Raw genomic sequence first — 27,031 nt, forward strand, 5'->3', positions numbered from 1 at the left:
CACTTGCTTGCACACCACAAGCTGCCCCTCTTTCTCCTGGCACCCCCCTCAGGCTATCATTTTTGTGCAAGTAATCTGCACTTTAAAACTATTATCTCTATTATTTTGTCTGTAGGTGTTACGGTAGGAAGAAATCACTAGTACTGATGTAATTTATAGTATTGTGCAGAGGTTTACTAACACGTGTATCTAACCTGCCCACTGGTCCTCGTCTTCAAAAGTCACATGCCCCAAAGTGTCCTGCTCTCATGTCATGAGACTTCCTCCCACCAGGGTCCTCCCCCGGCCTGCTCTTAGGTCACTGTTTGGGTGAGGGTGCGAATGAGACGGACAGCGCTATCTCCCTGAAAACGTGAACCTGTAGGCGAGACGGCTGGTTCTTGGCAAGCAAAGGAAGGACATTGCTGGCTGATGAGACAAAACTGAAGTTGAAATTTCTGGATTCCAGAGACATTTGTTAACTCTCATATAGCACGAAGGTGAATAAGGACTCTCTTTAGGGGATGCAGCAACCCCAGGGCAGAAGGCAGGAAAATCATGGAGGCATTGGCATTACATTCTGCATACGTAGCAGAGATTTGTAGGATGGAGGGTTTTCCGTTTTAAATGAGTTCTCAAAGTGTGGCTCTGGGACTAGCAGCATCGGCAATTTGCTGGATTTCCCGAGTCATAAATCTGAAGGGCGGGGCCCAGCAGTCTTTCTCTGAACAAGCCCTCCAGGGGATTTTGACAGCTGCTCAAGGTAGCAGTTAATCCAGAAAATGTCTGCAAGGATATGTGGGAATGGTGGTCCTAGAAGCTATCCTGGGTCCTCCCAGACTCTTTTTATCAAACATAGAGCTCTTTAAAACTCATTAAAACACGGGTGGGTGGGGGGGCTCCTTGGTATGCCAGAGCAAATTTATTCCAGAGGAAATTCTAGAAAACTTTTAGGTTAAACATCTTTAGGTGAAGGGTTTCTCCTTGGGTCCCTCTTAATGATCTGACAGATGACAGAGGTATAGGAAACAGCCTGTCATTCAGTTATGTTCTCAGCAAATAGATGTTAGATAAAAATTGATTGAATGGATATGTGAATTAATGAAGGATAAATATCATATATAGTCAGAGGGTGCCAAAAAATGTATACACATTTTAAGAAAGGAAGGAACTGGATTAAAATTGTAATACTCAATATATACTGATAACAAAAGATGAATGCATGTCATGTGTATACATTTTTTTGGCACCCCAGTCTATCACCCTTACCCTCTAGAGAAGTGATCAGCAAAACATGGCCCACCACCTGTTTTTGTAAACGAACTTTTGTTGGAATGTGGCCACACCCATTTGTTTATTGTCTATAGCTGCTGTGGGGCTTCAGTGGCAAAGTGGCAAAACAATATGCCCTGCAAAGCCTAAAATATTTACTGAGATCCTTTACAGAAAAAGTTTGATGACTCCCCCGGTCCAGAGTAATGTTTCTCAAAGCATAATGTGCGCACAGATCACCTGGGGAGCTTGTTAAAATGCACACTGATTTATAGGTGACGCCAATGCCACCAGTCTACGGAGCAGCTAGGGGCTCAGGCACTGAGAGAGGTGCCGTGTAACCATGTCAGGCCGCCCGGTGTTTGTTTCTCTCGGACCATTTATGACGCTGCAGCTTTCAAAGCCTGGACCAGACACAACTGAAGAATAAATCCCTTTATTAGGTAGGGCTCAGTGTTATGAAACGCCTCGCCTTGCTCCTGGGTCCACACTGCCCCAGCTCAGCCTCACCTTAGGCACTTCTCTCCGAGTTCCCTAAAAGAATTCTACAGAATTGGGAATGCTGATGCTTTCTTACCTTTCTCTGTCTGTGGTTCCCCCTCACACACACACTATCGCTCTGGGCAGTCTCCAGCCCAGCCTTGTTTTCTCAGGGGCTCTGCAGGAAGCTAAATCTGGAGAAGCAAAGCTACTCCAGCCAGAACCCACTTCGATGGCTTCTCCTTAGTCTTCAGGTTGAAAGTCCACACGTAGGTGGGTCCCCGCTGACACGTCTTGTACACAGGACAGGGATAGACACTGCGGCAATCCTGCTTATCTGCAGGAACGGCCCTGATGAACACCACAGGCATGGGGGGTGTCAGATCCTTCAGCTTTGCCTCTGCAATGATCCCAGCCTGAGGACGAGAACACGAGAAGAGCCACCTTAGATCAGACCCAGAGCCCAGCCAGCCAGCTTTCTCCTGGCAGAAGATCCGGGAGATGTGCCTGGCAGGGCCGGCTGTCTTTATGCCTAAGCCCTCACAGGTTCTCTCAGTGAGCCACGATGGAATGCATGTGGAAAACACAGTGCTGCGGTTTTCTGGCCGGAATCACTCTGAAGGAGAGTTCCAAAAGCTGATATTTATCATACACAAATTAATCCCTTTGAAGCTTCAGTCTCTCCTAGTTTTATTTTTCATTCATTTCATAAGGTGACATTTCATATCATATGTAACCATTTGCCAGATGTCATGCTAGGTGCTGGGGATTTAAAAATGAGTAAGACACAGCTACCAGCAAATACTTGGGATTTTAAAGCTTTGGTTATGTCCTGTTCCAGTCTCTTATGTGACCTCATCCACCGTCTGGTGCATTTTTACTTTTTGAGTGGATGGAGCTATGTTCCATCTTCACTCACGGAACAAGGACGTGGCCTTTCGGTAGCTTTCCACTTGGGGTCTCTCTAAGGTTTTCTGAGATGTCTCAATAGAGCCGTCCAGAGCAGTTTTTCCTGCTAGTCCTGAGAAACGCTCTGAGAAGCAAATAAGCTTTATCAATAAGCTTGGGAGATGATGCTACTATACCCCGGCTTTGAAGCTAGTGCACTGAACACAAGGAGAAGTCCTAGCAGTAAAGAAAACAGTTTAACTTCATTTAACCTGGTATTTCCAAACTTTACTTGCCAACAAGACCCTTTTCTTTGCAATCTATTCATTTCCCACTGCACAAGTGTCTTATGGAACGTGCTTTGGGAAATGCTGATCCAGAGTGATTCACAGATTCCTCGCCTATGTCCAAGGGACTCTGAACCCCTTGGGCTATGAATAGAGTTTGGTTTATTTTCCATGAAATGCATTTAAAGGTAAGGATGTGCCTCTTCAGTTCTGTTAGAGGCTGGTGAGAGGCATGACGAGTAACAGAACTGAGGGAAACAAGGGGGACCTCCTTGGCCCCCATAACTGAGTGTTTATGGCAGGGAGTGGGAGCAGGGATAGAACCTTTTTTCCCACATACCATAAAACTAACCCTTTTAAAATGTACAAGTCAATGTTTTTTAATGTAGAATCATCACTTTCTAATTCCAGAACAGTTTCACCACCCTCAGAAGAAGCTGTAACCATTAGCAGTCACCATTAGCCGTGGGGTATTGACATTTTTAATTGTGGTTGAATTCTCTGTGTGAATGGCATGTTTTTTCATCTGTTTACTTTCAGCATATTTGTGTCTTTAAATCTAAAGTGTGTTTCTTGTAGAGAGCTTATAGTTGGATCATTTAGAAAAATCCATTCCGCCATTCTTTACCTTTTAATTTTAGTGTTTAATCCATTTACATTAATGTAATTGCTCATAAGGTAAGACTTACATCTGCCATTTTACTATTTGTTTTGTGTCTTATGTCTTATTTCATCTGTTCCTCCATCACTGCCTTCTTTGGTGTTAAACAGATATATAGTAGTATATTATTTTAATTCCCTTGTTATTTCTTTCACTATGTTTTAAAAATTATTTTCTTAGTGGTTTATAAATTAACATCTTAATATATAAAAATCTGTTTCAGATTAATACCAACTTGATTTCAGTAGCATACAAAAAACTTTACTCCTATATAGTTCCATTCCTTCCTCTTCCTCTGTTTAAGAACTTGTACTTTTTTCATCATACAAATGCCATCTATTACATTTTATGCCTGTCAACTCAGACATATAATTATAGCTTTAGGCAGTTGTCCTTTAAAACAGGAGAAAAATGGAAGTTATATTGTAAAAAAAAAATCATTTGTATTGGCTTTTACATTTACATATGCAATTACCTAATTACCTTTACTGGTACTCTGTTTCTTCAATGTGGACATGAGTTACTCTCTAGTGTCCTGCCATTTCATCCTGAAGGACTTTTAGTGTTTTTTGTGGGGCTGGTCTGCTAGTAAGGAATTCTCTCTCACTTTTCTTTTTTTTTAAATTTGGAATGTTTTCCTTTCTCCTTTATTTTTGAAAGATAGTTTTGCTGGATATAGAGTTCTTGGCTGGCGGTCTTTATCTTTCAGCACTTTGTATAATTCCACTGCCTCTGGCCTTCATGGTTTCTTATGAGAAATCAGCTGTTACTGTCATCAAAGATCCTTTGTAAGTGATGAATTGCTTTTCTCTTGCTGCTTTCAAGATTCTCTTTTTGTTTTTATCTTTTCACAGTTTGATTATAACATGTCTAGTTACGGATTTCTAAATTTATTCTATTTGGATTTTGTGGAGCTTCATGGATGTGTAATGTTTTTCATCAAATTTGGAAAGTGTTGGCCATTATTTCTTCAAATAGTCTTTCTCTTTCTCGTCTCCTTCTGGTACTCCCTCTGGGCATATGTTGGTATGCTTGATGGTGTTTACTCAGGTTTCTAACCTGTTCACTAACCTTCATTCTTTTTTCTTTCTGTTTCTCAGATTGGGTAAACTCAATTGATGTATTTCCAAGTTTAGGGATTCTTGCCTACTCAAATCTACTGTTGAATTCCTCTATTGAATTTTTATTTTAAGTACTATACTTTTCAACTCCAGATTTAATATTTAAAAATAATTCCATCTCCTTATGACTATTCTCTATTCAGTGATACGTTGCTCACATACTTCCCTTTAGTCATTTAGACCTGGTTTCCTTTAGTTTTTTGAATATATTTAAACTAGCTGATTGAAAGTCTTTTTCTAGTATGTCCACCTTCATACTTCCTCAGGGACCATTTCTGTTGACTGCTTTTTTCCCCATGTGTGTGGGCCATACCTTTTTGTTTCTTTGCACGTCTCATAATTTTTTGTTGAAAACTGAACATTATAAAAAATAAAATATGGCAACTCTGGGAATCAGATCTTCTCCCTCCATAGGGTTTGTTGTCTTTCAGTCACTTTTCTGAACTGATTCTCTGAAGTCTGTATTCTTTGTCATGTGTGGCCACTGAAGTGTCCTGCTCAGTTAGCTTAGTGATCAGCAAATACTTGGACAGAGATTTTTTAAATGCCTGGAACAATAAGTCTCACAGTCTTTGCTCAGAGGCTGTGTGTGTGTTGGGGGCATGCCTTCAATGCTTAGCCAAACAATTTAAAACTCTGCTTTAGCCTTCACTTCCTGCTTTCACAGAGCCTCAAGGTTAGCTAGAGGTGAGAGCTTATGGCCTTCTCAGGTCTTTCTTGAGTGTGTGCATTAGCTCTGCACGTGGGCATAGCCTTCTAGTTTTCCAAGAACACGTTGGGGGTTTACAAAGTCCCTATGAACATCTCATTTTCCGGTTTCTCCTTTTAAGGTTTCTGGCTATCCTTTGCTTTGCTCCACTGTTACCTACTGCCTCGGGCACGCTTCAATGTTAAACAGCTGTCTTTGATTATTTTCAGTAAATGCTCTTGGAGAAAGGCTATTGCCCTGGGTAAACTCTAACTCAGGTCAAATAAAGACAGACTTGTGAGTGGGGTCTTCTATGAGACCACCAGACAGGGAAAATAATGACAGTTTTCTGGGAATGGGGCTTTGGAAGCACTACAACTCCATTTTGCTCCCTCCAGTGGCTGCTAGGCTGCTGTTTTCACTGTGACGGTGGCCTGTTGGTTGTCAAGGCTACCACAGAGTTTAGGTGGGAATAGGGCAAGTTAAAAGGCCACAAAGTTTGCTCTTCTTACTGAGATTCAGCCAGTTTTCTTCAACAAACACTCCTTGGATTACTGAAAGCCTTTGGTTAATTTCCAGAACTCTGAAAAAGTTGATTCTGATATTTTTTGGCCAGTATTCTTATTGTTTCATGGAGGAGAGGACTTTTGGACATCCTTACTCTTTCACTTTTGATGAAATCTTTCTGGGATAGACACTGTGAGAATAAGAGCTTTTGGCAGATATTGCTTTTTGGAAAATTTTTATTATTATTGCTTAGAAACAAGGTAATGAAAAACTGGAGGTAGATGTTTGGAATCAATATCCTTTCCTTCCCCCCCCCCCCCAAGTGCCATTGCTCTGCCTTTTGCACTTCTTTCCTACCTTTTTTTTTTTTTTAAACTTCTCTCATTTTGGCGTTTTTGGTATCCTAGCTCTGGCTCTCCCTGCACCAACCTACCCCTAATACAATCCATGTGTGATCTCCACTGACAAAATCTTGTACAAATGTTCAGGTGGAGAGAGAGAAGTCAGCTTCCTTCTCAAGGTTCAGGCTGTTCAAACATTGTTCCACTTTACCGTCCTTTTGTTGGCTCTCAATTGGTTTCCTAGGGCTGCTGAAACAAATGAGCACAAATTTGGTGGCTTAATACAACAGAAATGTATTCTTTCAAGTTCTGAAAGCCAGAAGTCTTAAAGCAAGGTATGGGCAGGGTTGGCTCCTCCTGGAGGCTCCGAGGCAGAAACTGTCTCATGCCTCTTCCTAGCTTCTGGTGGTTGCTGGCAATCCTTGGCATTCCTTGGTTTGTAGCAGATGCATCACTCTAATCTCCACCTCTGTCTTCACAGGACATTCTCTTCTGTGTCTCCAATATGACCTTCTTATAAGGATGCCAAGCATTGGATTTAGGACCTGCTCTACTCTCCTAGGACCCTATTTCCAAATAAGATCCCATTCTAAGGTTCTGGGTGGACATGAATTTTGGAAGGACACTGTTCAACTCAGTACAGCTCTGCATGTATATTTACACGGCCTTCTAGGATCTTCTAGGTCTTCTAACAGTTTTTCCCCATTAGCTTGATACTGCCTCTAAGAATAGTCTAGTGTCACTTGCCAATAAGATGTTTGACTAAGTGCTCCTTCTGGCTCATGTGTACAACAAATGTAAATTTGTTCTAGAGTTATCCATCCTTGTTCATGTCACTTATCCTAGTCATCTGTGCTTGTTTGCCAATTTCCTAACCATGATAAACAGTTCCAGTCTTACGGTGACTCCAATTTTTATTAGCTTTCAGTGAGGAATCCTTTCAAAAATGTCATATCTACTGGCTCCCCTTTGCTGATGGGACGATGCAAAAGGTAAAGGGGATTTCTGACATCCTAGAGTTCATGAATGAAGGAAATGGACCAGGGAGGTGAAATGCTATCCCCAGGTCACACAGCAGCAGGGATTGCTGACTCCAACACTTTTTCACCACTCCCTATGTGCCAGTCTAAGTGTCTTGCTTATAAACTCATTTAATTTTCATAGCAACTCCATTTTCCCATTTAATACTTGAGTAAACTAAGATTTGGAGAGGTAGAACTATATTCCAAAGTCACAGAGTTAATTAATAGTGGTGCTGGGAATCAGATCCTACCCGTCTGGTTCCAGAGCGCTAGCTTTTAACCACTCTATTCACTCAGCAAAGCCTGTGCTCTCTGCACCATCCCAGGTTGCATAAAAATGGCTTGCCAACCTCAAGGAAAGGTTATCTAGGTCAAAAGATTCAGGGGCACCCCTTTTAGTAACCATATTTTATGGGAGACAGCCTCCAAAGGATGTCCCTCGGCTCATCCCAGGATTTACCTGTGCATCCCAGCGAGCACCTTCCATGAAGAGACCGTAGACGTAGGCCCCTTCCCGAGGAGGGCTTCTGAATTCCTCTCTGTTCTTCTTTGTGACATCACACTGCAGGGCCATCTGGTCCAGTGGCCACTCATTCTTGCGGGCCATGGACTGCATTATGGCGGTGAGGAAGGACTGGGGGTTGAAGAAGCCTGTCAGCCACACGGTGGACGGCATCGCGAAGTCGCCTACCCAGGCTTCCAACTCCTTGATTCGGAGTTGGAGGTCCGCAAACCAGACTGCCAGGCCTGCTGTGGAAGGGTAGGCTCGCCTGGCCCAGGGCTCTGGCACTGTGTCTAGGTACAGGGCACTCTGTATGTTCTCCATGTCGCTGGTCATGGTCAGCTCCCCCTGAAGACAAAGAGTGAGAGGGGACAGTGAAGGGGCAGCAAGTCTGTTCAAAGAGCTGGCTTGATGGACCTCTGGCCCATGGCCCTCAGGAAGACAGGAGATGGCTTCAGTAGTGGGTGATGCAATGACTGTCCTGTCTAGTGCTTGATTTGCAAGGGTTGTCTCATGGAAACTGGTCCTTTAAAACTCTCCCTGCTCCAGTGATATCAGAGTCTACATTGCCAGCAGTAGTGGACTGATCCACTCTGGACCTCAAACCACCTGTGAGTTAGTTCCATGCTGATTCAATCCTACCCTGAAGCGTGGGCTCCATGATTCTCCTCCAGCCTTTGTCACAGTTCTGCAGGCTCTTAACATGCAGCTCAGAAACACAAAAAGCTAAAACCCACAGGATCTATAGTCCCCCAACTCAAGGATTGCCTTCAGAAATCAAACTATTAGACACCTAGTCAACTTTAAGGGACCCTCTTCCAACAGCTAGATAAAATCTGTAAGGAAAGGTTTATACTGAAAATTATCTTTAAATTAAACTTTGGTAACTTGGTTATGCCAAGGATCTAGCAGTACTCTGAAGCCCCCATCTCTATTGCAGTGATTCCCACATAGGGTTTGTGTTATGGACTGAGTATTTGTGTACCCGCAAATGCATATGTTGAAATCCTAACCCACAGGGTGAGGGTATTAGGAGGTGGGGCCTCTGAGAGGTGATTAGGTCATGAGGGTGGAGCCCTCATGAATGGGATTGGCGCCCTCATAGGAAGACTCCCTGGAGCTCCCCTGCTCTGTCTGCCATGTGAGGACACAGCAAGAGACAGCTGTCTATGAAGCAGAAAGTGGGCTCTCGCCAGACACAGATCTGCCAGCACCTTGACCTTGTTTCCAGCCTCCAGAGCTGTGAGAAGATAAATGTCTGTTGTTTAAGGCCCCCAGTCTGTGGTATTTTGTTATGGCAGCCTGAGCAGACTAATACACGCCAGAGAAAAGAGGTCAGTGGGAGAAGTGCAGTGGCCTAAACTGATGGCCTTGAAGAGCTGTAAGCCATTTGGTGGGGAGGTGCTTGAAGTCACCTTTGGGCACGAAGAGGGCCTCTTTTCTATGGGAAAATGACCTGATATTCTCTCTGGCAGACATGGCTGCTAGGCAAGTCCTTACCCATTATTTTGGGCCTTACATTGTATTCAGTACAGATGCTTTAAGCCAACTGTGTCTGATCTGACAACCGCTAGCCCTATGTAGCTGTTTATATGCAAGTGAATTAAAATTACAAGATGAAATTTCAGCTCCTTAGTCACATTAGCTACATTTTATGTGCTCAGTAGCCACATGTGACCTTATTAGCACAGATATGGAACATTCCTATTATCATAGAAAGTTCTACTGGCCAGCTCTGGTCTAAATAGAAAGGCTTTGTTTTCTGTGTGGTAAACTGTAGTATGTGTGTGGTTTTGCCAGGCCTAAAGAGTCCTATATATTGCAGTCTTAATAAAACGTGTTCATGGGCATACGACTGTACAGATTTGCTGTCCTGGAGTCGTCCTGTAACATGACATAACAGAACTGGGTCAGCATTACTGGAAAAAGTGTGATGAAAATATCTCAGTCTTTTAGCCCCTCTTTTGAGGGCGGTGGCAGAGTGAGACAAACAGAGATGAACTCAGATGGGGCAAAGTCCTTTGTTTCCCCGTTACCTCCTCTGGCTGAGTCCACCTCTTACTCTGCGTTACCATGTCTCATGTGCCACTTCTGAAAACAATGAGGTCATGTGAACCTCTACTTCTCCAAGTTTCGCTGTGATCAGAGGAATGACGTGCTTAAAATATATGCAATATAGAGGATATTTAGGGCAGTGAAACTATTCTCTCAAACACTGTAATGGTGGCTACACATCATTATACATGTCATTATATTTGCCCAAATCCACAGAATGGACAACACCAAGAGTGAACCCTAATGTACACTCTGGACTTTGGGTCATTATGATGAGTCGATGCAGGCTCAGTAGTTGTAACAAATGGACCACTCTGTTGGGGACGCTGACAGTGGGGGCAGCTGTGTGTGGAGGGGGCAGTGTGTATATAGGAACTCTCTGCACCTCCTGCTCAGTTTTGCTGTGAATCTAAAAATGCTCTAAAAAATAAAATCTAACACTGTGTTTCCCCAAAAATAAGACCTAGCTGGACAATCAGCTCTAATGCGTCTTTTGGAGAAAAAGTTAATATAAGACCTGGTCTTATTTTACTATAATATAGGACTCGGTCTTATATTAATTTTTGCTCCAAAAGACACATTAGAGATGATTTATCAGGCTAAGGTCTTATTTTTGGGGAAACATGGCAATAAAAAATATATATGCAATACTCAACTTTTAACACCCTTTAGAAATCTAAAATCATTTTTATAGCAGAGGAACATAAAATGCGTAACTTGGCTTTCTTAAAAATTTCACACAGCTGCTTGTAATATGATTATAATTTATTCTGACAATGATTTTGCATTGACTAATTGAATGTGCAAGTGATGAGGCCTTAAAGAATATACTCTCTCTTAGGTTTTGCCAGTTTGAGCGTGAAGCAGGAACGATTTAGGAAAAGAAGGAATCATTAGACTTGTACTTAGGTGTCTGAACTGAGATATTCTCATGACATGGAGCAGAAGTAGAAGTGACTCATTTTCAGAGGAGGGGCAGAGAAGAAACAAGCGCAGTTCTCTCTTCCAAAGACTTAAAAACTTTCACTCCTCTGAACTCTGCTGACATCTCCTTGCACCTTCCTTTTCCCATGAAGATATTTGTCCATCTCTTTATTCTACCAACTTGCCTTAATACTGTGCTTCACAAACTTGAGTCATTACAAGAATTACCTGGCTTCTGGTTAAAAATAGAGGTTCACAGAACGTGGCTCCGGAGGTTGGTAGGGCTGGAGGGTGGAGAGGGGAATGTGTATTGTGATAAAACCCCCAGGAAGTCTGATGACCAGGTTAATTTGGGCACCTGTCCTAATGAGACTGGATTTTCATGACAGCATTTGTAAATGGAGATTGCTGTATCTGTCCTCCAGCTTATAGACGGACCAGGAGAAAAAGGCAATAAATATACAGTTGTTCTTACAGCTTCTGGGTCATTGTTCTGTCAACACCAGTTACCATATCACTATTACTCACCTGAGTGGACTGTGCTCTGGCCAAAGTTGTTTAAATCTTAGAGCAGGCTTGGGGCCCATCTGCAGGGAGGCTCTGGAACACTCTTCTGTGTCACCCGCTGCCGTAATCCTACCTTCCTCCAAAGCCCCTTAATGCCACTTGTCCTCTGGGGCCTTCCCTGATCCTCCACACTTGTTTTTCCCTTTCTTCTCCCACATCTCTCTATGCGACATTTAATTAATTCTGCATTGTGTTATAATCAGTTGTGTGCTTGTTTTTCCAAGATTGTCGTTCTGCGGAGGGAGGCTCCCCTTTCAGCCTCCTTTGCATCCTCCGGGATGGAGGGCCGAGATTTGCCCAAAGAACTCATCAATCAACACTGCTTGCATAGGCTGAAAGGAAAGAAAAGGTTCTCCCTGCCCCCTTCATCTCTGCCCTGGCACGCTCTGTGATTCCTGACACCCAACCGCAGTGGAGGCTCTCGGAAGAAAAATGAGTGAATGAATCAGAAGTCGAATGGGTAAATAGACTGCGTCAAATTGCATGGATTCAATAAGCTAAGATTGCAACAAACTTACTCAGGGTAATTACGGATGTACCTGCGTGCCACAGTGATGGAGCTGCATAATGTGACAGGCAACGTCCTTGTTTACGTTCAAGAGTGTTCTGTGAAATTTTTTCCTTCATTTGATTACAGACTGTGCATAATTTGGAAACATTACCAAACACTGTTGATCTTCAACATCCCTTCCCATCTCACCTTTCTCTTATTTCCCTCCATGCATACTGGGGGAAAAGATAAATTAACAGATTAAAAAAAAACTCCACTAACCTCGATGTTGCAGCCTATTTCATAGTTTCTATGTGACCACATGAAAAGAAACTTACAGTTGTTTTTCCGATGTACATGTGACCATGGTTGTATGACTCCAAGAGCCAGACACAGAGGTGGCAGCACCCCACAGCCCGACCCACAGGGCTTGGCTGTGCTTTCACTGTCGGCTACAAAATGGAGTTCTCACTTTGCCTCTGTCTGGGCTACAATTCTTTTAATAAATGTGGTGATGTAAACTGGCAATACTCACCTTCCTCGGTTCCGAAAAGGCAGCTGGCCTTTCCATGATAAGGTGAACCATCAAAAGAACTCATATCTACCAGGCTCTGTGCGAGGCACTGGACATAATCATCTTGTGGTGAATACAGTTAACTTGTGTAAATAATTAGTTGTAGAAATAGAGTTTTTCATTGTTCACGGGAAACCTCAGAGCCTGTGCAACTTTGGGTCTATCAGATCTTTCAAACAACCTTGAGGTTGTAAATGATTACAGTTCTTTCCTTTCCCCTGATGCGGTGATAATAATACTATCAGCTAATCCTTTTAGGTTACTTACCATGTGCTGTGCATTGTTCTGAACACTCTATGGAAATCCATTTATTTAATCTTTCCAAAAGCCCCGTGAAGTAGGACCATGATCCCTGTTTCACAGGTGACGAAACTGAGACACAGTGAGATTGAAGTCACTTTGAGGCTACCCAGCGAGGGCTTGGAGCTGAGCCCAGGGAGTCGAGAGCCTGGCCTGTTATCCAGCACACGTTTTTGCCTCCCATGAAAGCAATTTTACCTGTGTCAGTAGAAGACACCAGGGTGTCAAGACTACTCCCTGGCGACAGTCACTCAGAGTATATGAGGTCTGACAATTAAGTTCGCGAACTTGTTGCAATGATGTTGCTAACCTTTTTGATCTCAGAGGCATTATTTATTATGAATTTGTTCCAACTGGACCAACAGTTAACCATGTTTACTATTTGGATGTGCTGAAAAGGCTGCGTGAAAACGTTAGACGACCTGAACTTTTCACCAACAGTTCATGGCTCTTGCATCACGACAATGCACCAGCTCACACGGCACTGTCTGTGAGGGAGTTTTTAGCCAGTAAACAAATAACTATACTGGAACATCCTCCCCACTCACCTGAGCTGACCCCCAATGACTTCTTTCTTTACCTGAAGATAAAGGAAGTATTGAAACGAAGACATTTTGATGACATTGGGACATCAAGGGTAATTCGACGACAGCTCTGATGGCCATTCCAGAAAAAGAGTTCCAAAATTTCTTTGAAGGGCGGACTAGGTTCTGATGTTGGTGAATAGGTTCCCAAGGGGAGTACTTCGAAGGTGACCGTAGTGCTATTCAGCAATGAGGTACGTAGCACTTTTTCTAGGATGAGTTCGGGAACTTAACTGTCCATGTCGTACTCTCCTGGGCAACTAGCACACGTCACTCTGATGTCAGCACAGCTTCAGGTTTCTCCACCTCGTGTCTTACCCTCCCTTCAGTGGGAACAGACTCCGGTTTCTGGGAGTGATCCCTTCCTGGGCACTCAGATTGCTGTAGCAGCATGGCTCTCCGGCTCCCAGGTTTCCCGGTGTCACTTCCTCCCCAAGGGGGCCCAGCGGGCAATGCCCGTCCTACCCAAGACCACACCCACCTTCAAGCCGAGGTCCAGCTCCCTCAGTGAGCGCTGCACCTCCCTGGTGAGGACGTTCATGCGCTCGCACTCCTGGAAGGCCACGGCCGTGTAGGGGGTGCGCTCCTCCACTCTGGCCATCAGCTCTGGGAGGTTAAACTCGTCTGTCACCCGCTCCAGTATTTCTTCCAGGAGGGCTCTGACCTGCCCCACAAGAGGAAACACAGGGTTTAGAGGGACTCTCATCTCCAGAAGGACTCCATTCTCCTGTGATATTGCACTAAAGGTGCCAGTCACCCGTCTCCTGGCCAGTTCTTGCCTGCTCGCTTAGGTCAATGGATCCGGGGTTGAAGACCAGCCACAGGACGGCCCCTCCACAGGCTGTGACTTGTGCAGCCTGCTTAAAAAGATGAGCACAGATGCCTTTCCAAGAATTGGGAGTCAGAGAAACCCAGGAACTGACCCACCTATCTGTGAATATCAAGCTAGAAAGGCATAGAATAGACTTGGGCCCAGGGTGGTCCTTCTGGGCTCCATGAAACTGCAGTGATGAATATAAATACATTCCATTCTGAGTTTCCATGAGGCTGCACTGGGGTTTCTGTCCTTGGGTCCTGGAAGAAGCATCCCCATCTATCATGTAAACCTCCTCTCCCACCCCATGATTCCTTTTGCCGCACAAACTGTCAGCTAATTAGACCAGTGGCGCTAGCACAGCCAGGATCTCTGTCCTGGAAAATAGGAATTGAAGCATCGAGATACTGAGTTATTTTGGGGTAAGCACTTGGAGGCTGAGTCTGCCATTTTGAAGTAAATGAGTAAGCCCAGGAAGTCTGTCAGAAGAGAAATAAAAACAAAACAAGTATGGATATAACAGAACACATGGCCAGCAGAAAAGGATGCATGGAGGCAGGGAGGCAGGGAGGCAGGGAGGCAGGGAGCCAGCAGGAGAGAGAGAGCTAGCTTTCCTGGATCCTGAGAGCTGAGCTCCAGACACAAGGGGTAGATGTCTATTGTTTTTGTCTGTTCCTTGTCTCTCTCCTCTTCCTCTTAACAGGTCCCTCTCTCCTTGATAAATCGACCTTGTCCCCATTGTTTGGGGGTAGAGTCATGGGGCCCAGCCCTCCCGTGACCCAAGTAGGCCAACCTGATTATCTGTTCCAGGAGCATAAGAATTTGAATCTCAAGCCTGGGATTCAGGGACAGCAAGTGGCTGGAGCCACTGACAGGACGGAAGTGCCCTGAAAAGACTGTCCTCTTTTCTTTCTCCCTGGGCTCCAGGGCCATTGTGGTTCTATCCTTTCTTAGGTTGATTCCTTTGATATAGTGAGCTATTTCTTGCCTATTTCAGCTACATTGGTCTCTGTTGTTTGCCACCAAAGAACTCTGACTGAGTTAATACAGTTCGGTTATTTATGCATTACCCACGTGAATTTTAGCAAGACATTTAGGCCTCAATTTTCTGCATCTATAAAAATTTCAAAGAGCATCTTCCTCCACCTGCCCCTCCCCCCCAACTCCCAGGGCTGATGCGAAGATCAAATCCAATGAGTTGATGAATGTGGCAGCATCTGAAAGCTATGAAAAAGTATATAAATGTAAAGGATTATTGATATTCACTTTACCTTGTATTGTTAACATACAATACATTCTCTAGGAAAAGAGCTGATGTTAGAAAAAGAAAGTAAAACACTTCACCCTGTCACAAATGGGTCTCTGCTGCTGTCACAGCAAAAACTGGAATGGAATTTTAATGGTACCTGAAGGCTGCTGCTAGGGTAGAAGACAAATGGCTAAAATTATATCATATTTCTGTCTCTGGAGCGGAATTTGCAGGAACAGCCGTGTAACAGTGAGCTACCATTTGGACATTATTCACAAGGAGATGAAAAGATAGTTTGGAGGCATCATTCCAAAATACATTGAACACAGGAAAACAGTTCTATTCTGTCACTGGTCAGGCCTTGGAGGATTCTGAGACCAGCCTGCGGCCGGAGAGAAGACTGTTTGGGATGAGAGCAGATCCATAGACACAGACGGACAGGTTCCCTCTTTTGCTCAGAGGAGCCCCAAAGCCCCTTCCGATGGGAGGAGTAGGTCCCAAGAGATGTGGTCTCCTTTATTTCCACAGGCAAACATCTCTGCCATTTTTTCCTTTAGGGAAAGTAATAAATGCTTACCATAAAAACCTAAACATTATAGGTCCATATGATATTAGAATCAAAATCCTCCCACAAATTTTCCTCTTCCCTCAAAGGGGAAAAAACCCAACTAACTGCTAGTTTTTAAGTTTATAATTCCTACAAGTATGCTTCAATGCACATAACTCCATCCCTCCCTCCCTCCCTCCCTCCCATATTTATCATGTCTGTGATAGCTTCCTTCCTGTCTCTCTTCTTCCCTCCCTCCCTTTCCCATCCCTCCACTCCTCTTTCTATCACTAATGGAATCATTCTACACATAACTTTTCCAGCTTGCTTTTTTCACCTTGTGATAAATCTTGGACACGTTCCCTTGTTAGTACATATGGATTTTCCTTGTTTTTTTTTTTTTTAAACAGTATGCATTATTTCACTGTTTGGCATACCATAATTTATTCCCCTATTGATGGATATTTGGTCTGTTTATCATCTTTACTTCTAAAAGCAATCCTGCAATCAATCAATAAAAATATATCATAAAATCTGTGCACTTTTGAGTGTTTTCACTAGTTGAATTGCTATAGAATTATGAGTAAAAAATATGAACATTTTAAATTTCAGTAGCTAGGTCAAATTGGCCTGTAATTTAAACCTACCAGCAGAGATGAAAGTGCCTATTTTCTTATGCCCTCACTACTCTATTATCACATTTAAAAATCTTTACCATTAGGTGAAAAATGATATTTCACTTAACTTCATTTAGTTATGAGTGACATTGAGAATATTTGTATTGACCATTTGTATTATGATGTGAATTTATCTGGTGTTCTTCTTTTCCCTCCTCGCTTCCTCTCTCTCCTTCTTTTTCCATATGTAAGAACTCTGTATATTAGCAAAATCTGCCCATTTCCTGATATCTGTGGTGGTACTAGGTTCTCCTATTTTGGCAAGTGATCATAGTTTATCCATTTCTGAGACACACACACACACACACACACACACACACACACACACACCGTTCCTTGAATTAGTTGGAAGGAAGGGATAAGGAAGTTTCAAGACCTAGAAGCTTCTTTGAATGTCATCTGAAGAATCCTAAATCTATTACTTATACAGTCCCAGCTTTTTTCATTTTTAGCGCTAGGAACATTTTTCATTCTATGTAGTTTAGTTTCTAGGTAATGTAAAATTTCTTCTTTTCCTTTTGTTGTCAACTTATATCTTCTGTATCGAATGGTGGAACAGTCCGAATAGTGTGATTTAGGGCACCTTTCTCAAAGTATGCTCACCTGCCTCAAAATTGCTAGGGTGCAAATTCCTGGACCTAACCCCAGACCTCAGAATCAGAATTTCAAGCTTCCTAGCTCATTTAGAGGTATATTAAAATTTGAGAACTACTATTTTAATGACACCGGTCCCTAACTTAAACAGAACTCCTTTAGTATCAGTTGGTTTTCTAAAATCAGTCCCAGGAGTCTAAAAGTTTGGTCATTCTCTGGGTTTCTTAATCTTTAGTCTTCTAAGTAGGTTCTCTTGTCAGCCCAGTGGTATCTCTAATTACAGGAATGCGGGCAGTGCTGTGGAGTGAAGGTGGGGTGAAGAAGGTATCTCTCAGAGGATGAATTAGCCTGTCTTAGGAAGAGCTTCCCTGAGAAGTTTCACTTCAATGTCCCACTCCTTTTCTGCCCTCTGTTGCGTCCACACCAGGGACAGGGCCCTTGCATTGCCTTTGGTTGTCCCCAAACCCAAACTCACCCTATAATTACTCGCATTTCCTGAAACTTCAGGAAGTCTTATGCTTAGTAGCACTTAACTGTGTGTTAGTAGACTGCCTGATTGAATGTCATCCACACAAAGGGAAGGCATTTTTATCTTAGAGAAGATGACTGAATTCAAGTGAGCATCTAGTTAGTGGAATGAGGGTGGAGGTGTTTATTAGCAGCTTCCCACCCATCATTACTCAGTTTGCCAAAGAATCACAAAGTCAGTTTCAAGCTTCCCAAACCACTGTTGTTCAACCCTGACCTTTCTTCACTTTGGCAGACAAACTGAATAAAAATGGACTTTGGGTGAACTAGCAAAGCAAACTGCCTAACCCAGTGGCAGGGACTTCCTATGATGTAACCAGATGGCCAGCGTGGTGACATTACGGGGAGGGGGAAGGGGCTCCTGGAGTTGAAGGGCAGCCATGTCCAGGCTGGACGGGCGGGCATGTGAGAGGAAGGTATGCACGGTGTGGTCTGGGCTGTGAACCGGCAACGAGACCCGTGGGAGAGGACTCTCCATCTGCAATCCTCAGCTCCCCAGAGGGATCGCAAGCAATGCCCTCCATATACCTTTTCCTCTCTTGTGGGCCCTGCTCCATCTCCAGCTTGGCTGTCCCGGGGCTGTAGCTCCAGCACCGTGCGAAAGAGTTTTTCTGAGGTCTGGGTCAGGAAGCCGATCTCGGCGTTGGGGTGGAGGCCATAGAGATATGGTGACTCTGGGGGCAGCTCGGCGTCAACGTACTGAAAGGCAAGGGCAAGCTCACTTAAAAACACACCAAGACGTATTTCCCATCTCCCACTCCGATTCGTACTCCACAGTATTCCTTTGGCCCTCTAGCTGAATGCTGCTCACCACCACTGGCTGATACCAGCGTGCTCACCACCTGTTTACACCACCTTCCTTCCACACCAGCCATTTATGTATGCTGGGCCAGTTTTCCAGAACTTCCACATTCATGAGGTCATTCTCTGTTTCTGGAAGCAGAGAGGACTTTATCCATCTCCAGGCTCGCCCCCTCCCACTGCTCCCCGATACACACACCTGTCCCTCCACACACAAGAAGGTCTCAGAGTTCTCAGAAATACTAAACCCTACCGGGTATTTTTACTCCAGTTCTTCTAGGAGCTCTGATCTCTTCCCCTGAAACTCCTTTCCTCTCCCTCTGTTTAACACAATCAAGGATGACAAACCTAAGTGCAAACATGGGCCCACGTATGCACAATTACTGTGTGAACTGGGAGTAGAGCTTGGGGACCTCTGCTTTGAACTGGAGAGTTCTTGCCTCAATGAGAAGTACTCAGATTTTAAACAGTGTGTCAGCCAAATAGCCCATCTCTGTGATCAGTTGTGGTGGCCACAGTCTGCCCTCGCTAAAAACTCCTCCTCAGCGTTGAAGGCGCCCTTCCTTCTCCAAATATTCTCTGATTACTCTTTCACAATTCTTTCTATTACAGTGAGAAAATATCCCTCAAGTTTAGCTTCTATTCTGACTTGGACGATTTCTTGGTGTTAGTCCCATCTAGTCTAAGGAAAATATTTATTGCTCATTCCTTAAAGGGTAATTTGTGTGTTTATTTTTGTATTTCTTCCAGCAGCCAGCATAAGGCTGGACTTCTTGGTAGGTTCTCTGTAGCCATCTATTAACTGGCAGATTAAAGGGAGCGATGACAAGAAGAAAAACCTACCTCAGTCATTTGGAAGTGTGCAAACCATGCTGCCCTTCACGGCTCCAGCCTCTTGGCAAATTGCTCTACGGACACTAGGGGGTGCTCTTGCACAATTTTCTTGGCTAAAGCCCTGAAGCCTTGGGTCAAGCAGTTTTTTAAAAATTCCTCTTATTTTTTTAGGGTGTTATTGGTTTTAATTTATTCTCATAGGTCCAGTTTTTCTAGATCAAATAGCTTTTTTTAAACAGGAAGAAATAATCAAATTTATCACTAAGGTACATTTGGGGGGGGGGGGGGCGGGGTCCATAAGAATGTGGGACCCGAGGAGAAACCCAGCAGTTAAGGCTTATATGCCGTCCTGAGCTAAAGAAAAGGGGTGGGTGGGTGTTGTGGTGTGGGACTTCAAAGGGGAGGAAGGCAGTTCACATGAAAGCAAGTGTTTGGTAAATAAGTGTTTGCTGGGCCATCTTAACATTGGGGCACAGAGAGGGCTTTGAGCCAACGGGCCAAGTTCTTCCTTGTCCATCACTCCTGGTTGCTATTAAATTGCAGTTACCTATGATGATGGCTCCCATCCTGCAGCAGGTCCTTTATCTAAATTCTTTTCTTAAGATTTATATGAAAAATATAGCTACTATGTGGGGCTGGGGTCTCTCACTCCTCAGGGGGGAACCTCCATGGCTGAGATATCCCTCCGAGTTTTCAACTGCCACATAGAGGTTTGGGGCCAGCCTGTTAAGTGTCTGCACCCCTCCTATCAGTCTCAGATGGTGCTGCAGATTGATTGTCTTATAATTTAGTTGTAATTTTAATGTGTTCATGGGAGGAGGCAGGCACAGTGTTTACCTACTCCGCCATCTTGGATCTCTTTTGGATCAAATGACTATTATGACTTATCTTCTTAAATTTCATGAATTAAAAAAAAAATTAAAGTTTGTAGTTAATATTTTTATGACCAGTATTTCCTTTAGGTATGTTCAAAAGTCAAGCAATGGAAAAGTTAAAAAAAAAAAAAAATCTTTCAATCTATTTTCCGTGGCAGGCCAAATAGGCAAAGATGAGCACCTTAAAAATAGCTGTAGTAATAGTAAAATGAAAACCCAAAGTAGTATGAAAAAGCTCCATTTGAATGTTTTTCTTGGTATGTGTATGTGGGCACATGCGCCTATGTTCATAGCGACCAACAAAGAATAAGAGGGGTGAGTGATCTGCCCAGAAGATCATGTCCTCTTTAAGACATTTAGAATCCCTAATATAAACTTCAGCAAAAGTTGGCTGAGTTCTTACCTGAAATTTTGATAAAAATGGCTTTATCAATATGCTGAATGAAAACAATCAAATGAATGCCCCAGATGTCATTTATAGAAAACAGCAACAAATAGAATTATTGAACCAAACATCAAAAACAAAAAGATCTCCAAAGGCTCAATTGTATCTTGGATTCGAGGCTGGAAATGCTATAGCCCTCCAACTGAACAGGGTGAACTTGGGGCTGAGAAGCCCTCCAACTGAACAGGGTGAACTTGGGGCTGAGAAGCACACTTACATAAGCTCAGCTCTTTAAGCCATGCTTCCTTGGCCCTGTGTGAGCATCCCTAAGCTGTGTAGGGCAGCACTGAAGGAAGACCCAGGCCCCACGGGGAAACCGTCATGCTGCCATGAGGAGAGGGCAGACTTACCTGATGGTAACCATTGTAGTCCATGTTGCTCGGGAGTGGGAACCCTGGGGCCAGAGACAACTCTCCTTCTAGCATTTCTGGTTTGATGAATTCCTCCAGATAGGTCTTGCAGAGTCTCCTGTCCCAATCATCGGTGATATGGCCTCCATACATGATCTCTCCAAAGAGGTAACGCAAATCATCATAGGGGACCTGAGAGACAGGGAAAGAAAGAGCTATACACAGGCTGGTCTGACGTGCGGGCAGAGCGTAAGGTACAAGACGGGATGCTCTTTGAATGAGGAGCAATGTTTCATTCACCTGCATATCCCCAGTACCCAGCAGAGGCAGGCATGTGTGGGAGCTCATTACTGCTTGAAGAATTACATCAAAGGGTGAGTATAGGTAAGGTGCCAACCCTTGGCATATATGCCTTCCCTCTCTCAAGGTCATTAACTGTGGCAGAGAAGTCTGGCTCTACCAACAAGCCCTTTAAATAGGCAAATGTCAAACGGAAGAATGTGAGGCCCAGGGTACTTTTCTAATTTCCTGCCATTAATTAGATTGACTAATTGTCTCCTTTGAAAGTCCAAAGTGAATGAAATGCAGCAGGCAAATTTACTGGTGTTCAAGTCAGGGAGGGAAGACCCTGGGAAAAGCCCTGCCGCAGTGTAGCCAAAGAAGGGATGGAGTTGGGGGGGGGGGGTGTTTCTTGGGTCCCTGGAAGGCAGAGGGATTGCTGAGGGCGTCTGGGCCTGATTTCTTTCCTCACCAAGAAGAGGAGGAAGTCTTGTTGATGCTGTGTTTGGCCTATGAACCAGAAGAGCTTTAGCTTTGATGGTCTGAACAGGCCCATATGTGGAAGAGCATGGATTGTTAGTGTCAGTTTTCTTTGAAATAGAGATATCAGACAGAATGAGCAGGAATTTGGCTTCTTCAGCTTTGACAAGACCATACCTATATGAGGAACTGAGTTTCCCATGAAAATATCTGTGTCCTTGGCTAACTACATTGGGAACATGTATGAGGGGAGCGTGGGGTCTCTTCTGGCCAGTCCACAGTTCCCTCCAAAGCTGTGCATGCAGGGGTGGTCTGTGCCCTGGAACAAACACTGATGGGACTGACTCACACCAGGTGTGAGTCACAGGTTTGATTTTCGGAGCTTTTTGTGGTCCTCTGCTCGGCCTCACACTGGCCCTGGGATTGGCCCACCATCCTTCTCAGAGGTGGCCCTCCAGCTCTACCTCTGAGCTGGCTGGCACCTTTACCTTTGCATTGGCCTCCAGGAAGTTGTAGAGCACGTTCACAGAGATTGTGAGGTCCCCAGTAGTGAAGGGGTAAGAGCGATTCCATCCCTGGGGCCCAAACTTTCGTCTTTCCGCCACCACCGCGTGAAAATAACAAAGAGCAAAGAGGATGCTCTTAAACTCTGTCTCCCGGGAACACATGTCCAGGGTGTCCTGAAAGGAAAAGGGTCACGTCCAACATTAGCACAGAACTGCTGTTCTGCAGGCCAGGCCAGGGTGTGGGTTAGGGTGGCTGGGGCTGCTCTGGATAAAATTACCTGGTTAGGGCCTGAGCGACATACAGGAGGGACTATGGATTGCATTGTGGGTAGGCATGGGCTCAGGGTTTGAGGGGACCTTGCAGAGGGTTGGCTTGTAGTTTAGAATCTGAGTTAAGGCTTAGATTCAGGTTAGAACTCAGTGTGGTTTACGGTTAAAGTTTGCACACATGGACATGCTAATTAAGTTCTCAAGCACAGCTAAAGGAAAATGGAGCAGTGGCCACAGGAGTGTCCCATTGGTCATATTCATGTCACTTTGCGCTGGTGTGTGGATGGGGACTCCTACAGCATCATTTCTAATTTCTTCCCTTCCTGCCATGCTTTTCTTGGCCGTCACAGAACTTTAGTAGGTGTAATTACTGCCTGTATGACTGAGGAATTCCTGGCTCATCAGCTGGGGAAGCTGCTGCAAGGACGTGGAGGATGGGACTCAGAGACACAAGAAACAGAGGAGTGGCATGGCCTTCACCATCCTAACTGCTCCTCCAAACCTGAGCAGGGGAGATGGGATACATGCTGAGGGGTCCTGGCTGCAGAGCACAAGGCCAGGAGAAAAGGTTTGGCTTGTGAAGAGAGGGTGAAAGAAAGGACAGATGGAAGAAAAGAGAAGCAGGACATAGTTGAGAGGGAGGCAATGGAATTGTGCTTGGTGGTAATAGTGGGGAGGGGGAATTCTGCATTTTGAAGGGATGACAGGATAAGAACCTGGATTCTTTGGAATTAAAAAGTTCCTCCAAGTGAGACCCTCTCTGTTTAGGAAAACATTGCAGCTGGAGCCCAAGGAAGGCACTTTCCAAGCTCACACACATCAGACTGGGTTCAGTCCTGGTGTCTCTCCTACGAACTGGTCCTTAGACTTTGCTCACACGGGCAGGGGGACACAGGAGACAGGACAGACTAATCTTCTGGTAGAACTGACATTTCTCATGGAAAACCAACCCGTGAGACCATCTCATTTTCTCTTGGCTATGTGGGGACCACCCTGCTGCCTCTGTTGGGTACCATGTTTGCCACAAAGGTACGGACGGGACAGGTCAGAGGTGATGCAAAAGGCCAAGTAACTGCCTCGTGCAAGCAGACATTTATTGACGGCTTTGTGGACAGAGCTGTTCTCTACCGACACGTAGCGTGCTTCCTTTGTTACTTCTGACACTTTTGAAAAAAAATGGGTCTGGCTGAAAAATGCCTCTAAGCCCAAACAAGGAAATACATATTAAAATGCTGAAACTGGTTGACAGTGGCACACTCAAACAAAAGTCAGAGTAAAATAACCATCCCCTAACAGCACAGCTATCAGGGAAGAAGAATAAAAAGAGCTCAGTTCTATCATCTGTCCCTTAAGTGGTTAAAACAAGAGCTCTGAAGAAAGAGAGTGGATAATAGGGGGTATTAACCAGGTCTCTGATCCAGGGCACTTATAAAAGCAGAATGGAATAATTAAACCTCTTGTGAACAATGAATATACTCATCAATCTATCCCTCTCTCTCAGAATGAGTGATTGAAGATGGCTATACATGGCCCCAAACCAACTGTTGGTAAGGACAGAATAACCTGGAAAAGCCAGCATCTCTTAGGATGTAGTTCTAGCTGCCTGAAGACCAAGACTAGACATCAGGCTTGCAGACAGATAACCCAAGAACAAGGGCCCATGGGGAGGCTATGAAGATGAAGCCAGATATGGAGAGAGATGACAATAATCCTACCACGGAAAATATTATGATGGTCATTATTAGGAGATATAACGTGAGGCCTCTGCTGCCCTCCTCCCTGCCTCTGTCCATGACCCTCAAGGCAGCAGAGCTGGGAATGGTCTGCTTGTAGCCTTTAATAGAACTCGCTAACTATATCCCAGTGCTTTTTTTCCCAACCTTCATTATAAAAAATTGTTTAAATACCCATTACATAAACTTTACCATCTTAACGATTCTGAAGTGTACATTTCAGTGGCATTATGTGCATGCATTCTTAGGGCAGAAATGTCTTCGCTTGGAACCACCAACAGCTGTAGATTTCAAAGTTAAGCATGTGTATCTCCCCCACATGGAATAGGAAATCTAGAAAATTTAGAAGTTTTGACCTCTGATACAGAGTACCTAAGAATTTAGTCAAGGTTTACTTAGGAAAAATAAAGAATGAAAAAAAGAATGCCCGTGGACATGACAGCAGCCTACTCTTTGTCCCACATTATACTGGGCAAGTTAAAACATTCTGAATTCTCTGTTCCAGATTATGTGTGGGTTTGGAGTTGGGTTGGGAAGGTGAATGAAATAGGAGGAGACCGGACAAGTTTCACTTCTGAAATTCTTTGCGGCAACTTCCTGTCCATGCTGGACTGCTTGATTCCGACATCAAGAGGGATGGCATACACAGTGAAATCTGAGACTCTAGTCGCCAAATGGTCTTCATTTTAAGTTAAACTAGTCCCCAGAAGGCTCCTGTTTCTGATGGTTTCTGTCGGGCTAGCTAGAATAGTTGTCCTCTTGGATGGTCTGTTACCTAGATGACCCAACTGGGATTTGTAGTGAGTTTTGCGTGGGTTCTACGAAGCTAGAGACTCACTGATGCTATCATAAAGCCTTCCCAACAGATCCTAGAACAGTCTCCTTGGACGTCGCCAAGGCTAGTGTACTGGATGGATCTGAAGGTGGCCTCCATGGCCCCCACCCTCCTGGGAGTCACACCTTTGTGCATTCCCTTTGCCAGGGAGGTAGAACTCTCCCAGGAAGAAGCAACAGGAAAGGATGCCTTCCTGAGAAGATGAAAGAGGCCTGTCCAGCAGACTTTGCAAGTGCTACTTTACATATGGAGTCAGCCACCCATGGGCTTGGTCTAGACTTTTAATAAACACTCCACAAGATGAGTCTTAGAATTCCCAGAAATGGAAATTCCAGTAATGGAGTAGCCTGCATTTGAAGCTATTCTTAGTCTCACTGTAGCATAGGGTTCTCAAAGTTGAAAGTATAAGAGAATCCCCTGGAGAGCTTGCTGGAACACAGATGACTCCGGAGGTCTAGGTGGGGGCCTGAGAATCTACTTTCTAACAAATTGATGCTGATGTTGCTGTCCTGCCAGTTACACTTTAAGAGTCTAACTCATGGTGACATTCCAAGTCCCGATCCCCACCGCCCAACCACTGGATTATTTGAAGCCCTGATACTCAAGTTGCAGGAACGTATCAACTATTATCATCTCAATGTGAGGGTCAACCCCCTGCTTGAAGACAGTATGCTTAGCCGATAAATGTGTGACCAGTATATCAATCATATCAATTAGATTTATAGCAACATGCCCTTTCCCATCCTGGAATATTTAGTTAACATGAGGACTTGCAGAAAATTTTCCCATACCTCTTGCCCAAGAAAGACCCTAAGCTCGGGTCTCCCAGGTGTATCAGGGACTTGGGAGGCAGGTTGTACCAAGTAGGCACGGGGTGAAGGTCACTCTCCAAGAGAACACATTTTGCTCCCATCTGGCATTTCCCCGTAGCCCAGCTGGTCCCCACCCCACCCCACCCCGTCTTCACGTTCTGCCCCCACCCAGCTGAATTCGTGGTGAGGTGGGTGCCCCTCTCGCCCTCCCAGGCCGTACCTGAGTGAAGTTGTCCAGGGCCTTGTGCAGGTTGGCATGCATGCCTGTGGGAGGCTCACTGGTGATCTTAATGGCACTCTCCAGGATCCCCTGGGGGATGATGTGGCCCTCAGGGGAGGGTGCAGGCTCTGCACTCATGAAGACCCGGAACTCTGGGTGGCTGTTTTGGCTGTGCTCCTCCAGCTTCTTCTCCAGGGTGCTGAGCCACTTGGCCACCAGGTGGATGTTCTGGTGGGAAGGAAGTCCCCCTCAATACAGGCATCTGCTTAGTTACGCTAGCAGTAAACAGTTACTAGGGAGGCAGCTGGAGGAGGGACCTGGCCGTAGCTTAAAATAAATCACACTGTAGGCTGAGTCTTGGGATTCCCAGTAATGGGGACCTCCTACTATCCTGCAATCGAACCCTTTCCCTCATATCTTAAGTCTCTCCTGCACTGTGTTCTCAGACTTGATTATGCATCAGAATCCCCCAGAGGGCTTATTGAAACAAAGCTGCTTGGGTCCCATCCAGAGTCTCTGATTCAGTAGGTCTGGGGTGGAGCCTGAGAATTTGCATTGTGAACAAGTTCCCAGGTGATGGTGATGCTGCTGGACTGGGGGCCACGTTGTAGGAGTCTGACGTGGTTACGTTCCAAATCCAGATCCCTGCCATCCGATGCCTGGATTATTGAACTCCGATGCTCAAAAGTGGGGCCCATGGGCCAGCAATGCTGGCATTACCTGGGAGCTAGTTAGAAATGCAGACTCTTAGGCGTCACCCAGACTTACTGAATCAGTGCATTTTAATAAGATCCTCCAGTGATTGGGATGCAGGATAAAACTTGAAAAGCACTGATTTAAACTCCTTCTAGCTAGTTTTCCTGATGCCGTCCTCCCTCTCTCCAAACCATTCAGCTAATTGTTTCCAAACTTATCTTCCCACACAGAGTCACTACTGCTC

General features: G+C 44.6%; 1 protein-coding gene across 2 annotated transcripts in view; it reads right to left on the bottom strand.

Moving 5' to 3' along the window:
- Positions 1 to 1,671: 1,671 nt before the first annotated feature.
- The window catches only part of DNAH9 (dynein axonemal heavy chain 9), a 241,202-nt gene continuing 215,842 nt past the window's right edge, over positions 1,672 to 27,031 (bottom strand). For both annotated transcript variants that reach the window (XM_074319350.1, XM_074319351.1), the window contains 7 exons: positions 26,092 to 26,319; positions 22,204 to 22,395; positions 20,957 to 21,148; positions 18,180 to 18,350; positions 13,724 to 13,906; positions 7,707 to 8,096; positions 1,672 to 2,147 (listed from right to left, as the gene is read on the bottom strand). In XM_074319350.1, the coding sequence (XP_074175451.1) occupies positions 1,920 to 2,147; positions 7,707 to 8,096; positions 13,724 to 13,906; positions 18,180 to 18,350; positions 20,957 to 21,148; positions 22,204 to 22,395; positions 26,092 to 26,319 (1,584 nt within the window). In that variant the 3' untranslated portion in view covers positions 1,672 to 1,919. The remainder of the gene's footprint in view (positions 2,148 to 7,706; positions 8,097 to 13,723; positions 13,907 to 18,179; positions 18,351 to 20,956; positions 21,149 to 22,203; positions 22,396 to 26,091; positions 26,320 to 27,031) is intronic.

Source organism: Rhinolophus sinicus, linkage group LG15 (genome assembly GCF_036562045.2).
Source record: "Rhinolophus sinicus isolate RSC01 linkage group LG15, ASM3656204v1, whole genome shotgun sequence".
NCBI lineage: Eukaryota > Metazoa > Chordata > Mammalia > Chiroptera > Rhinolophidae > Rhinolophus > Rhinolophus sinicus.